General features: G+C 34.4%; 1 protein-coding gene across 2 annotated transcripts; it reads left to right on the top strand.

The window, feature by feature from the left end:
- The first annotated feature begins 3,064 nt into the window (after positions 1–3,064).
- Positions 3,065–12,160, top strand: LOC124845513 (rust resistance kinase Lr10-like). 2 transcript variants are annotated; one of them, XM_088101570.1, is made up of 3 exons: positions 3,065–3,876; positions 4,366–4,410; positions 9,708–9,976. In XM_088101570.1, the coding sequence occupies exons 1-3, from the start codon at positions 3,123–3,125 to the stop codon at positions 9,755–9,757; spliced, it is 849 nt and encodes a 282-aa protein (XP_087957696.1). In that variant the 5' UTR covers positions 3,065–3,122; the 3' UTR covers positions 9,758–9,976. The 2 variants fall into 2 exon arrangements, with proteins under 2 accessions (XP_087957696.1, XP_087957701.1); XM_088101575.1 differs by lacking the exons at positions 4,366–4,410; positions 9,708–9,976 and adding an exon at positions 10,724–12,160 and having other exon boundaries at positions 3,065–3,880.
- The last annotated feature ends 1,036 nt before the right edge of the window (positions 12,161–13,196 follow it).

Here is a 13,196-nt window from a genome sequence, read left to right as displayed (position 1 = left end):
GAAAAAGTAGTAGAAGACGAAGAACAAGATGATGAGGTTGATGAAGAAGACGATGATGATGATTATGATTATCACTATGACGATTCCAACAACGATGACAATGATGATGATGAGGACGATGACAACGATTGAATTACAAGAACCTTTATGTTTTTCCATAACTAAAAATTGAAATACAAACATGTAGTCCATAACAAGTACAAAGTTGTAACCCTAAACTAAAAATTGAAATAAAATCATGTAGTAAATAACAATACATGTTTATTTTACTTTATTTCAAAATATATGTCTTACTTAATCCACTGCAATCTTTTGCCATTTATTTTCATACTTCCACATTGTAGTAATGCCAGCAGAAGGTCCATCTCGTGCTGAGAAAGGAAAGGTGGTAAAAAAAACCAAGGAGGTAGCCCTATTACATTTTAAGGGTTCCTCAAACACTACCACCCTTAACTGCCACAACTCCACACGGGGAGCACGTCCTGATTTAGGAGTCATACTAGACCCTATTGTGGATCCCATTCCTTCTATACCCACCTCATCCTCAGTTCCGTCTCAAGATACATAATAGCCATCCGATGATTCTACTCAAGTTGGTGATGGAGTTGACCCTCCTCTCCATGATCCACCGATCATTGAACCTTATGGTTGAGGGTAATACCAACTCATCTTTCTAACTAATTTGTATTAAATGACTTATTTTACTTTGCCTTAAATTTGTTAACTTTTATTTATATATATTTAGGCTTCTTCCTTCTAGAGTTGCTTCTTAGGCCATCACAAGGTCTATTAAGCAATAATTTCATCAACTTTGGCCATCATGGGGAGCAATACCATTGGAAGACAAAGAACCATTATGGTAGCGATTTAAGGTAAAACATCATGAAATCAATTGTCAACTTCTATTGATGTATATTAAGTCCATTTTAACATAATCTACTGTAACAATAAAAGGTATAGTGGAGACTTGAGCATGAAGCCCAAATTCAGAAAAATTTTCACAACAAAACATCTCACAGGCTGTCAAAAATGTTTAGAGATGCTCAAATTGTAGGAGAATGCCCTTATTGGGTGGGGGAGCACATATGGAACTCATTGATGACACATTGGAATTCGCCAGATTAATGCAACCAATGTGCTACCATCCAAAGAAATAGAGCTTCGGAAAAGGGTGGTGTTCTGAACACAGGTGGTTCAATCACCACAAATGAGCATGTCATTCATATGATACAAATCTTCATTTATTTCCTATCAATTGTGATATAACTTATGTACTTTGAAATTGATACACACACACATATAACTTCTATAATTTTACACGAAGTAGAGTTGGGATGGGCTACCCACGTTGATGAGGTGTTTCAACAAACTCATCTTCGAAAGGGATTTGGCCTATTTGTTGATGAGAGGTCTCAGAGGACACATGTAAGCGAATTGTTTTACAAACTTCAAACTTGTACTATTTTGTTCCTTTTAAACTTCCTCCTTTTGTATTAACGCTTTGTATATTATTTAACAGGAAGAATTTTCAACTAGACTCTCATAGGCAAGATCAGAGGTTGGATCATGTCCTGATGATGCATCAGAAAAAAATCTTGATGACGATGACATCATTAGGACATAATGCTGGGTTGACGTCGTCGGTGAAAAAAAAGAAAGGACGACTATATAGGGTAAGAGAACTTGTTACCAATTACACTACTAGAAGAGGTATATTAAAGCAACAACTATCTGCATCTAGCAGTTCTGACGAGACTGTTGTCCAGTTCAAAGAACAACTACAAGCTCGTGACCAGGCTTATGATGACATGAGACAACGATTTGATAATCTAGAAAATTTGGTCATGAGATTGTTGCCTCAAGAAGGATAGACTCGGTCCACCCCATCACCATCCGAGCAACAACGCCATCCAATCCAACCCAAGCTAGTACAATCATCTCCCCTACAACAACCGCCTCCCCAACAATAGCCTTAACAACATGAAGAAGAAAATAATGGTTTAGATGACTATAATCATTATTAGGACTTTTGTAGTTTTAAAAACATTTACTTTAAAACATATTTGTTTTTTCTCCAAATGAATGTAACTATAACTATGACATTTAATGATATGGATTTCATTTATGATTGATGATTTCATTTGTCTTAATTGCAACATTTGTCTACATTGTTTGAATTTCGACACCCGTCTGCATTGATTGTATTATGACAGGTTCATTGTGGTGGATAGGGAATGTTACCCACCACATTTAATTTTGTTATGGAATTTACCAATGACCTTATCGACGAACGGATCCGTTGGTAATTTAACCCATTTTTTCACTTTATTATCGATGAATATCGCTTTCGATAACCGACGACAATTGACCGTCGATAATTATTAATGGCCTGAACCTTTTGGTAATTATCGACGACTTTTGTTCGTCGGTAATTACTGACTGACAAGTCGTCTGTATCGATAGTCGTGATCCGACAGTAAGTGTTTCTGACAAGGTATTTACTGACAGATTTTTGTGATCGTTTATCTGTCAAAAAATTCACATTAGTGACAAATTTTTGTATTTATTGATAGATATATTCGTTGATAATTCAAATATTTTTTATAGTATACGGATACCAACTATCCATGATTGATTTTATCTATGGATATTTGCAAACACCGTGACTAATTACTCCCAATAACAAATTCAAATACGCTTTTATATTCTAGTTTTACCATAAATTGAGTATTAACATAATTGTAGTGTGAATTCTGAATTAGAAGCATGTGATTGAGAAACTTTTTAATTTGTTAGAAAATTTCTTGGATTCTAACAAACTTAATTAGAATAGACGTGTTAGATATATGTTTGAAATTTCGTATTTATTAAAATCAGTGGTGGAAACGAGATGAAAACGCGGTTTGTCAGTCAAAGTAAACGTATCACAAGTCATCAAATAATTATCCAAAAGGAAAAGTGTGGTCCTTTATATATATATATATATATATATATATATATATATATATATATATATATATATATATATATATATATATATATATTCAGTCTGTGTTGTTTTAAATATCATTACCTAACTTTGATTTTTGCACTTCAATTGAACGAGAAACAGTTGGGACATCATGTGGAGAGAGGCAGCATTGTTGATGGTACTGCTCCTTCTATTCCACCAAATTTGTGCTGCCAAGAACCATCAAGAACACCTTTGTCCCCCTTCTTCCTGTGGAAAAATCACCAACATAAAGGAACCGTTTCGATTACAAGGCGACCCAGAGAAGTGTGGTGACGAAAGGTATGAGCTTGGGTGTGAGAATAATGTTACTGTGTTGTATCTGCTCTCTGCAAAATATCACGTGGAGGCAATAAACTACGAGAACTACACAGTGAGAGTGGTTGATCCTGCACTTCAACATCACAATTGCTCCTCCCTTCCTCTCCATTCCCTCTCTCGCTCCAATTTCTCTGATACTTACACTCACCGTTACTTCGATCAATACCAAGCTGGTCTAGGAGAATATCATAATTGGGAATCTCTGAATTTCGAGCATATAGTGTTTTTGAACTGTAAGCATTCGGCGAGAGAGAATGGAAAGTATGTGGAGAGTGGTGAGTGCGTGAAGTGGGACTCAAAGGGCTATGCATATGCAGTTGGTGGTGACCTAAAAGCTGAAGACTTAGAAGTTGGGTGCGACGTAAAGCTTGTTGCTCCAACATCTTTGAGGAGTTTGAATTACGATTCCTACACTGCCATACACAGGGGACTGGCCTATGGATTTGAGATTTCATGGGTAAACCTCGCCTGTCAGAATCATTGTCCATTCCACGGATTCTGCAATTTCAACTCTAAGAGCCAAAATCTTGATTGCGGAGAAATCTGTGAGTTAGATCTTAATCAAATTTCATGAATTGATTACATACATATCTTATTTTAAATGAGTAAGTTATATAATTGAGTAGTTTTATCACCTACCGGTTTTAATTATGCAAAGTTAATTCTATATAATTTTTTTATTTGCGGGTATAAAATTTTGGCCCTAATAACTTTCTACTTTTATTTCTTTAATTGATACTCGATTGTCTTCAATTAACATTTTACATAATTATACATATTCAAATTATTAGGAAAATCATATTTCATCTATTAACCACTTTTTAAGAATTTTTTGAAACAAAGTTTAAATCATTTATGTTAATAATTCAACGAACTTTTAGAAAGAAATATAATATTTTTATCTTTTATATTTTACATATAAAAAGTTGTTAAACTTGTTTACCATTATTACCTTTTCATATAAAAATTGTTTTCTTTATTAATAACTGTTGAGATAATCAGAATCCTAAAGTTGATGTTTTCTTCCATTTCAGGGTTACATACAACGGTGCTGGGAAAGCTATTAGGCTGGTTAGCTCGTAAGATCTTATAATCTTAATTTCTCAATGCTTTAATTACAAGAGGAGTAGAGCTTTTAAGAATTATTAAAATAGACTTTTTAAAAGTAGTTTTAAAATTATCATTAATAGAAATGCTATTAAAATAATATAACATTTGGCCACGGTTAAAGATACTTAAATGCAAAAAAGACTTTTAATACATGTTAAAAAAAACTTTTTATACAAGTTCTAAACTAGGTATAGAAGTAGAGGTATATAAAGTTTATATTTTTTATAATAATTTCAGAACCGGTGTGGTGTAAAAGGTGTAACTTTTTATATTCATTAAATGCATAATTGATATAAATAAGTATTTCAAACAGCAAACCCATCATTCAACCACCTCAAGACACCAATGTTCAACACGTCGTCACTCCTAAACACATCTCTATTGTTAAACAAACAAATGGAGCAATTTCTTTCCTCCATCACCTCGCATCACTACAACTACCTAGCGTAGATCGACAAAAACAATGACAATTCCATTGCACTTTCAAAGCTTCCTAATTCTCCCACTCAAAGTTTCACATTTTACATTTGACTCTCAAAATTTTATGCATCTTACCACAAATATTCACCCCAAACCAGAACATACCATTGCATACTAGATCACACCAGACACATCAAACACAAACAAATAACAAAAATTAAAAAGAAAGGTTTAGAAAACTGGGTTTCCTCCCAACAAGCGCTTCTTTAACATCACTAGCTTGACACGATTATGCTCAATTTGGATTCTTGATATTGGCGTGCTTCTTTCTTTCATCACACCAACATAATTTCAACAGCTTCATAGTCACCAACATAATCTCAAGAACTCCATTTGCTTTGATAGCCTTGGTAACCCATAACATGTTCTTGAATTTCACTGGTTTACCAGGTTTGAGTTCATTTTTGTCCATCACCGAGTCTTGGTTCACTAGTTTCTCTTCATTATCTCCATCCTCCTCCTTTACTTTTGGAGAAAAACAATTATGGCTCCTTTTGACCAATTTAGCATCTTGATCATGTAGACTAGTAACTCATAGAACTTCATCTGTTATTTTAGGACTAGTTTGCTTTGCTTGAATTAGTTGCACATCTTCAAAGACATTAAAAGTCACCTCTTCATCTTGATCTTTCAATGTTAAAACTCCATCATCTACATGAATTACAACCTTGATTGTCTTCATAAATGGTCTTCCAAGAATGAGAGGGATTTCTACATCTTCCCCTATCTCCATCACCACAAAACCAACTGGGAATTGAAGTTTATCAATCTAGACCACAACATCTTCCACTACACCATAAGGATGCTTGATGCATTTGTCTTCCATTTGCAAGATCATTCTTGTAGATTTGACCTCAAGACCACCAATTTTCTTGAGCATAGATAGGGGCATCAGATTGATGCTAGCCCCTAAATCAACTAGAGTCTTTCCTATGTCGTGATTCCCAATGGTGCAAGGGATATTTAAACTTCCCAGATCTTTGAATTTTGGAGGAAGAGTCTTATGCATAATGGAACTGCAATTACCCTGTACTTCAATTGTCTCCTTATATAAATATTTCTTTTTCTTGCTGAGGAATTGCTTCAAGTGTTTTGCATAAGCAGGAATTTGCTGCAGTGCTTCGGACAAGGGTATAATAATCTCCAATTGCTTGAAGATCTCCATGAACCGCCCAAATTGCTTCTCTTTTTCCTTCCTTGAATGGACTTTAGGATAAGGAATGAGCTTCTCAATTTCTTTTCCTTTTTCTTTCTCTTCTTTCTCCTTTTCTCTTTTTTTTCTTTTCTCTCTTCCTCTTCTTCTTTCTTTTTCTCTCCCTCATCTCTATCAATTTCTTTTCTCTCAGCCTCCTCTTTTCTCTCTTCAATCTCTTCTTCTTTCTCACTTAACTCAACTTTCTCTTTTCTCTCAATTTTTATCTCCTCTAACATCTTACCACTTCTAGTCATAATGACATTACACTCCTCCTTAGGGTTAACATCAGTATTAGCCCCAAAATTCTTCTAAGGTTTCTCCTCCAGCTTCTTAGCCAATTGGCTAACCTGCATCTCCAAATTTCTAATGGCAACTTCAGTGCTTTTATGATTGGAGATTGACACTTGCATGAACTGTTGGAGTGTCTCCTCTAGCTTTGCAGTCCTGTCATATAAAGAGGGTTGTGATTGTCATTGCTGTTGTGGTGGTCTATTGAATTGTCCAGCTTGCCCTTGACTCATGCTTGGTTGAGGTTTCCACCCTTGGTAAGACCAAGTATCGTTTCCTAAGAGACTCGTGTTTACTTAACAATATTGGCAATACCTTAATTAATTAAGACTCAAAAACTATTTTGTTTGTGTTTAAATGCAAATGCAACAAAAGTAAATATGAATGCAAATTGATCAATTGAGACTTGACACAAGAATGAACGGATAAAATTGATAATATGAGATGATGATGTTGTTGGGGTTAGATTTCCCTTACTTCAGTTACATGCATATTAGAATTCATCTTCTTCCTTGAAATATTAATGTCACTTTCTAAATTACTTAGAACTCGATGTCTCGACGTAAAAGCCTAGTCTTGATTATTAGACAAAAATCCCTTGAAAACCCTAACAATCAATTACGCATTAAGAAAAGAAGCTTAAGACAACCAAACGTCCTATCCCTATCCCTAGGCAATATTCCCTTTGGGTGAAATCCTCCAGATCATGATTCGTAAGATATTTCCCAATACTCAAATAAATCAAACATCAAGTCATGAGTGACCAAAACATAACAAGCATTAAGAATAGGAGAAAATCACTAACATTCAATGAAAGAAGCATAAAATGTTTAAATCATATTCAAGTACATGAAAGTTTAAAGGTTACATCATCCCCAACAACAAATGAGTTTAGTTCACCATTGTCATGGAGAACCTTGGCTTACAATGGAAGAATGAACAAATGGAAACCCTAGAAAGTGAGAAGGAAAGCTCTCGCATGCCTAATCTTCCTCCAAAGGGTCGAAAATAATGTTTCCTTGCTTCAGCTGTCAAAAGATGATGTGAACCCTAGAGTGTAGAAACCCTTAAATAGAACCAAATTAGATCATGGGCCAACGTTGCTGGCGCTCAACGCACCACCTACGGGCGCCCAGGCGTGATTGCGAAGAGACTGGCCCTCAGCGTCCTGTTGAGGGCAAACAGGCGTCCTACGATGTGGCTGGCTGGTGCTCAGCGCCCCTAGAGGTGGCGCCCAAGCATGCTTACGAGGATAGTGGCGCTTAGCGTCCCAAATGGGGGTAGCCAGGCGCCCTTGCGAGACTTCTGACACTGAGGGCCCCTAAAAAAGGCAACCAGGCACCCTACGGTCCTTCTTTAGCCTTCTTTCAGCCTTCTTTCCCAGTGCTTATATTGTCCCTCCTGGGTTCCAAATTCTTGATACTTTTGCTTCTCTTCCAATCATACCAATAACCTACAAAATTGAGGGAATTAGTGATCAAATTCATAAAGTATAACCTCTTTTCACTTATTTACCAAATTTAACTAAAGCAAGAGTTTAAGCTAGCTTCAAAGTCAAAAAGGGTTAATTTAGTATCAAAATAGCATCACAAATAACGGTAAATTCAACTTTTATCAATCATTTAAAAATAAGATGATGATAGAGTGTGATGAGGAAGAGACTAAGGTTAAGTGGAAAGAGTAAAGACGGTGTGTGGGGAAGAGGAGGGCTCTGATGAAGGGAATGAGAAGAAAAGTTATGGTGATGTAAGGTAAGGGTCGACGGTGAAGGATGTTAGTTAGGTGGGAGAATTACTTGCGTAAGCCAGGTAAGTTCTTAATAGGTAGATAGGAAGGGATGTTTGATTGTCATATGCATCTTGATCCAGAGATAGGATAAGATGATGATGTTGATCTGGAGGTTTTATGATGTGATTTCATTGGTTTAGATGGTTGAGAGTATGAAGAGTTAGTGAGTATTGAAGAGGGCATTCAAGAGAGAAAGAGGTACATGATTTTTGGAAGAGTAGAAGTGTCAGAGAGGAAAGGGATCGACTCAATTTAAATAGGAAAGAGTGTTAGTCATAACTAGTTTTGATTTGTCATATCTATTTAATGCTCATTGTATGGTTTAGATTTGAGAGAAGATTTTATTTTTCTTGAGAACCGAGATATTCTGGAAAATAAGCGTCGGTGCGAGTAGGTGGTGAAGTCAGAAGATTTGTCTTCTCAATAAAGAAGGGAATTAATTACTTGGTTGAGATGCAAAGACTCGGATTTGAAATTTGCTGATTTGTCACTTAAAGTCTTTTTGGAATCCTAGACATTATGCTAGAGATGGGTTCAGTATTTGACACAACTTAAGTATGTATGTAGTTGTCTTATAGACGATTTGTCTTAGACGATGCTATATATGACGTCATTTAGACGATGAGTCTTTGATGTTTATCTCTACACGCTATATGATTTCACTAGACACGTTGAGTCAGATTCATTCAATAGTTTTATGCTAAGAAGGGTGATTAGACAATGAAGTTTATCTTCCACCAGTGGTTTAGTGAAGATGTCAGCGAGTTGATCTTTTGTGTTTACGTATTGTAAATCCATAGTACCCTTGTTAACATGATCACATATTAAGTGATGCTTGACTTCAATATGCTTTGTGTGTGATGTGTGAATTCAATGTATTATTTTTATACAAGCTAATTGAAACATGATTGTCACATTATATAGGAATCTTACTCTTGAAGTAGTTGTAGTCTTCTAGTTGATTTTTTATCTAGAGAAGTTCTGAGCAGTAGTGAGCGACAGATATATATTTTGTTTCAGCAGTTGATAACACAATTGTACTTTGCTTTTTGCTCATCCACGAGACAAGATTTCCTTCGATGAAGTGACAACCCCCACTTGCACTTTTACATTCCACTTTGTCTCCTGCATAATCAACATCACAGTAGTCTTATAATCTGAAATTTTCACTTCCTTTGTTGGACAGGCCAAGATTGGCTATTTTTATTATGTAACGAAAGAATCGCTTAGTAACACTAAGATGTGTCTCTCTAGGATCTGACTAGAATCTTGCACATAGACAAACATTGAACATTATGTCAGGTATAAACGTAGTGAGATACAAGAGTGAACCTATCATTTGTCGAAAATAGTGTTGTCCACTTTTGTCGAGCTTTCATATAGCCCTAGGCTGGTTGTTGGATGCATTAGAGTCTTCATCTCCTTTGCTTTATCCATTTTGAATTTCTTTACTAGCTCATTGATGTATTTTGTATGATGAATGTATATTGCGTCTGTCTCTTGCTTGATTTGTAGTCCGAGAAAACCTGCCATGCTCATCTCAAACTCATCTCGCGTCATTGTAGTGAAGTCTTGGCAAAGATCCTAATTAGTAGCACCAAAGATTATGTCATCAACATATATTTGGATTATGATGAAATTCATATTGACATTTTTACTGAACAACGTGGTATCTACTTGTCCTCTGTCATTCTCAATAAGGAAGAGACTTTACCTTTCATACCAAGCTCTAAAAATTTGTTTTAATCCATATAAGGCTTTGTTAAGTTTGACAAATTTACCAACATTTTTAAAAAAATAAATTACCAAAAAATTTTAAATTTTTTTATTACGGATAGATATACTAACAAATTGTACCACAATATGGTCGAAACTAAAATGAAAACTTTTATGTCCATTTTTCCATGAAATTTATTAACAAAAGTATTCCTCCGTAATAAAAATTGTAAATTACCAATTGACAGATCCATTACTGATTGAAATTTATGTTGTTTATTAAAATTTTAAAATTCATTATTAAAATGAGTCACTAAATTTTGTTTTACTAACATTTTTCATTTGTCGTTGAAATTTGTTGATATATATTATTTTATCGATGAATTATGACACTCATTTTATTGACAAAATTTATCGATAAAAATATTTATCAATAATAAATATTCTGAATCGTTGATGAATTTTATTAACAAATCCATATCATAAATATTTTGAGTAGCTAAAATCTCAAATTTATTTATAAAATCTATCGATAAATTTTGTTTTATATAAAAAGATTATGATTTGCAAATTTGAGGTAACGAAATACGTTCTAAGGGTTAGAAGAACACAAACTAAATACAAAACGTTTATGGAAGCTAAAGAAATTCTTTAAGAGATTTACTTTTTTCTTTTGACAACCATATTGAGTTAGGTCTTAGTACACATTACTCTTACTGACAAATTTATTTATAGATTACAATGTCATAATAGTTGTTTATGCTAGACATTAAGTTTACTCTTCTTTGAATGTTAAATGGATATGTAAAGTTTAGATTTATGAATGAAAATTTACTTTTAACAAATACTTTATTATATTACATTACCCGTGTAACTACTGAAGTAAAATTTCTCGCAGTAACTGGCATTCTTACTGCTATGGCATCGGCTAACAAAATTTTGTTTGGATGGCCTTTCTTAATTGTAATTTTCATATTGAAATGGAAAAAACGACATGCATCAAGGTATGAAAATATTGAAAATTATCTGGAGCAAAATCACTTGGTGCCTATTAGATACTCATACAAGGAAATTAAGAAGATGACTGAAGGTTTCAAAGAGAAGTTAGGTAAAGGAGGATTTGGTGACGTGTTTAAGGCAAAGTTGCGGAGTGGACCTTCCGTGGCAATCAAAATGTTAGACAAATCTAAAGGGAATGGACAAGATTTTATCAATGAAGTTGCAACCATTGGAAGAATACATCATCAAAATGTGGTACAATTAATTGGATTTTGTGTTAGTGGCTCAAAGCGCGCTCTTGTTTATGAATTCATGCCCAATGGATCTCTTGATAAATTTATATTTTCAAGCGATGGAAATACAAATTTTAGCTATGAAAAAATATACAAGATATCGATTGGAGTAGCTCGTGGAATTGCCTATCTCCATCATGGGTGTGAGATGCAAATTTTGCACTTTGATATCAAACCCCATAACATCTTATTGGATGAAAACTTCATCCCAAAGGTTTCTGATTTTGGATTAGCAAAGTTATATCCAATAGATAATAGCGTTGTCACGATGACGACAGGAAGAGGAACCATTGGATATATGGCTCCAGAATTATTTTACAATAATATTGGAGGAATATCCCACAAAGCTGATGTTTATAGCTTCGGAATGTTGTTGATGGAGATGGCAAGCAAGAGAAAGAATCTAAATCCTTATGCAGAACACTCAAGCCAACTTTACTTTCCCCTTTGGATTTATAATCATATTAGAGAAGAGGAAGATATAAATATAAAGGATTTGAGCGAAGAGGAAAAACTAATAGTAAAAAAAATGATCATAGTTGCACTTTGGTGTATACAGTTAAAACCAAAGGATCGTCCTTCAATGAATAAAGTAGTGGAAATGCTTGAAGGAGACATTGAAGATTTGGAAATACCTCCAAAACCTATTTTATTTCCTGATGAGAAATGAGTGTAGAGGATCAAACAACCAGTTCTATCTAAACAATTTGAAATGAATTCATCTGGTAGTGATTGAAATCGATCAAGCTAATTTCAGGTTGCGGGAAAAAAGAGGTTGGGAGTTCGCATTGCATAGGTGAAAAATAAGAAAAAGGGGAAGCAGGTGAAATGTTATATATTTGTAGTTCTTTAATCACTGATAAATATGTTTTGATATCTACAATTCCGCTGCTGCACTTTTATTGTACATGTTATTTGGATAATACATGTAAATGTTTTATAAATAATATGCTTTCAGTAGACTGTGTGAAGTTAAATTAATTTAATCCTTTGATAAAGTATATTATTTGAAATGCACACTATAGAGTGTGTGAAGTTGTATAGTTTTTCAAGATCTAACCATGGTTAACTTTATACTTTAAAGTCATTATTTACGGATAGTTGTAACTAATAAAATTATGCTCAACCAATTAACCAGTCGACCTAAGTCATTTTACAAATTATCATTATGGACAAATTTTAAATTTTATCATAATAATTTCCTTTACACAACCTCGATCTCCACCACTGCATACTCTATCTCCAACACTCTTAGTAATTCGTTATTTTATATTCTTTTTATAGACAATATTAATTGTTAGTATTTATTTATAAGTGAAGTTGAATTTATAATCTCTGTCACTTTTTTTCTTAATCTATCAAACTACATTTGATACCATCCACCACCCTTTCCAGTTCCCATCCAAGAAGAATACGTTCAGGAATTAACAAAAGGGAGAGAAAAAATGAGGCCATTTCTGGGGAAAAAGTCATTAAAACAGCATGAACTTTTTTTGGTGAACAAACATTATTTGACTCACAGAAATTCTAAAGTCATTAAAATTATTTTTCTAAAATTAATCATTAAATACTGTTTCGACCGGATCTGGTGGGACCTTGTTAAAACACTCACGAATGGTAAAGACTGACGGACGAATGATATCTCATGTTACGGATCGGACGAACGCTTGGTGACGGACGGACGCCTGGTTGTAGTACCCGTTCGGCCCTTCCCAGCGCATCCAGCCCTCAGCCAAGAGCTCGTGAGAAGACGTCCGTCCGTCACCAAGCGTCCGTCCGATCCGTAGCATGAGATATCATTCGTCCGCCAGTCTTTACCGTTCGTGAGTGTTTTAACAGGGTCCCACCAGATCCGGTCGAAACAAATAACAAATACAAAATCGGTAAATATTTAAGGATCAAAAGTTAAATTTGTTTATTAAAAGAAAATATGAACTTTAGTAAATTTTACATAGACTAAAAATATTTATTTTTTTATCATTGTTTTTTTCTTAAT

The sequence above is a fragment of the Vigna umbellata genome, chromosome 1 (genome assembly GCF_029865625.1).
Source record: "Vigna umbellata cultivar VRB3 chromosome 1, Vumbellata_1.0, whole genome shotgun sequence".
NCBI lineage: Eukaryota > Viridiplantae > Streptophyta > Magnoliopsida > Fabales > Fabaceae > Vigna > Vigna umbellata.
Note: the sequence above shows the minus strand (reverse complement) of the source record. Positions and strands in the feature narration are given on the sequence as shown.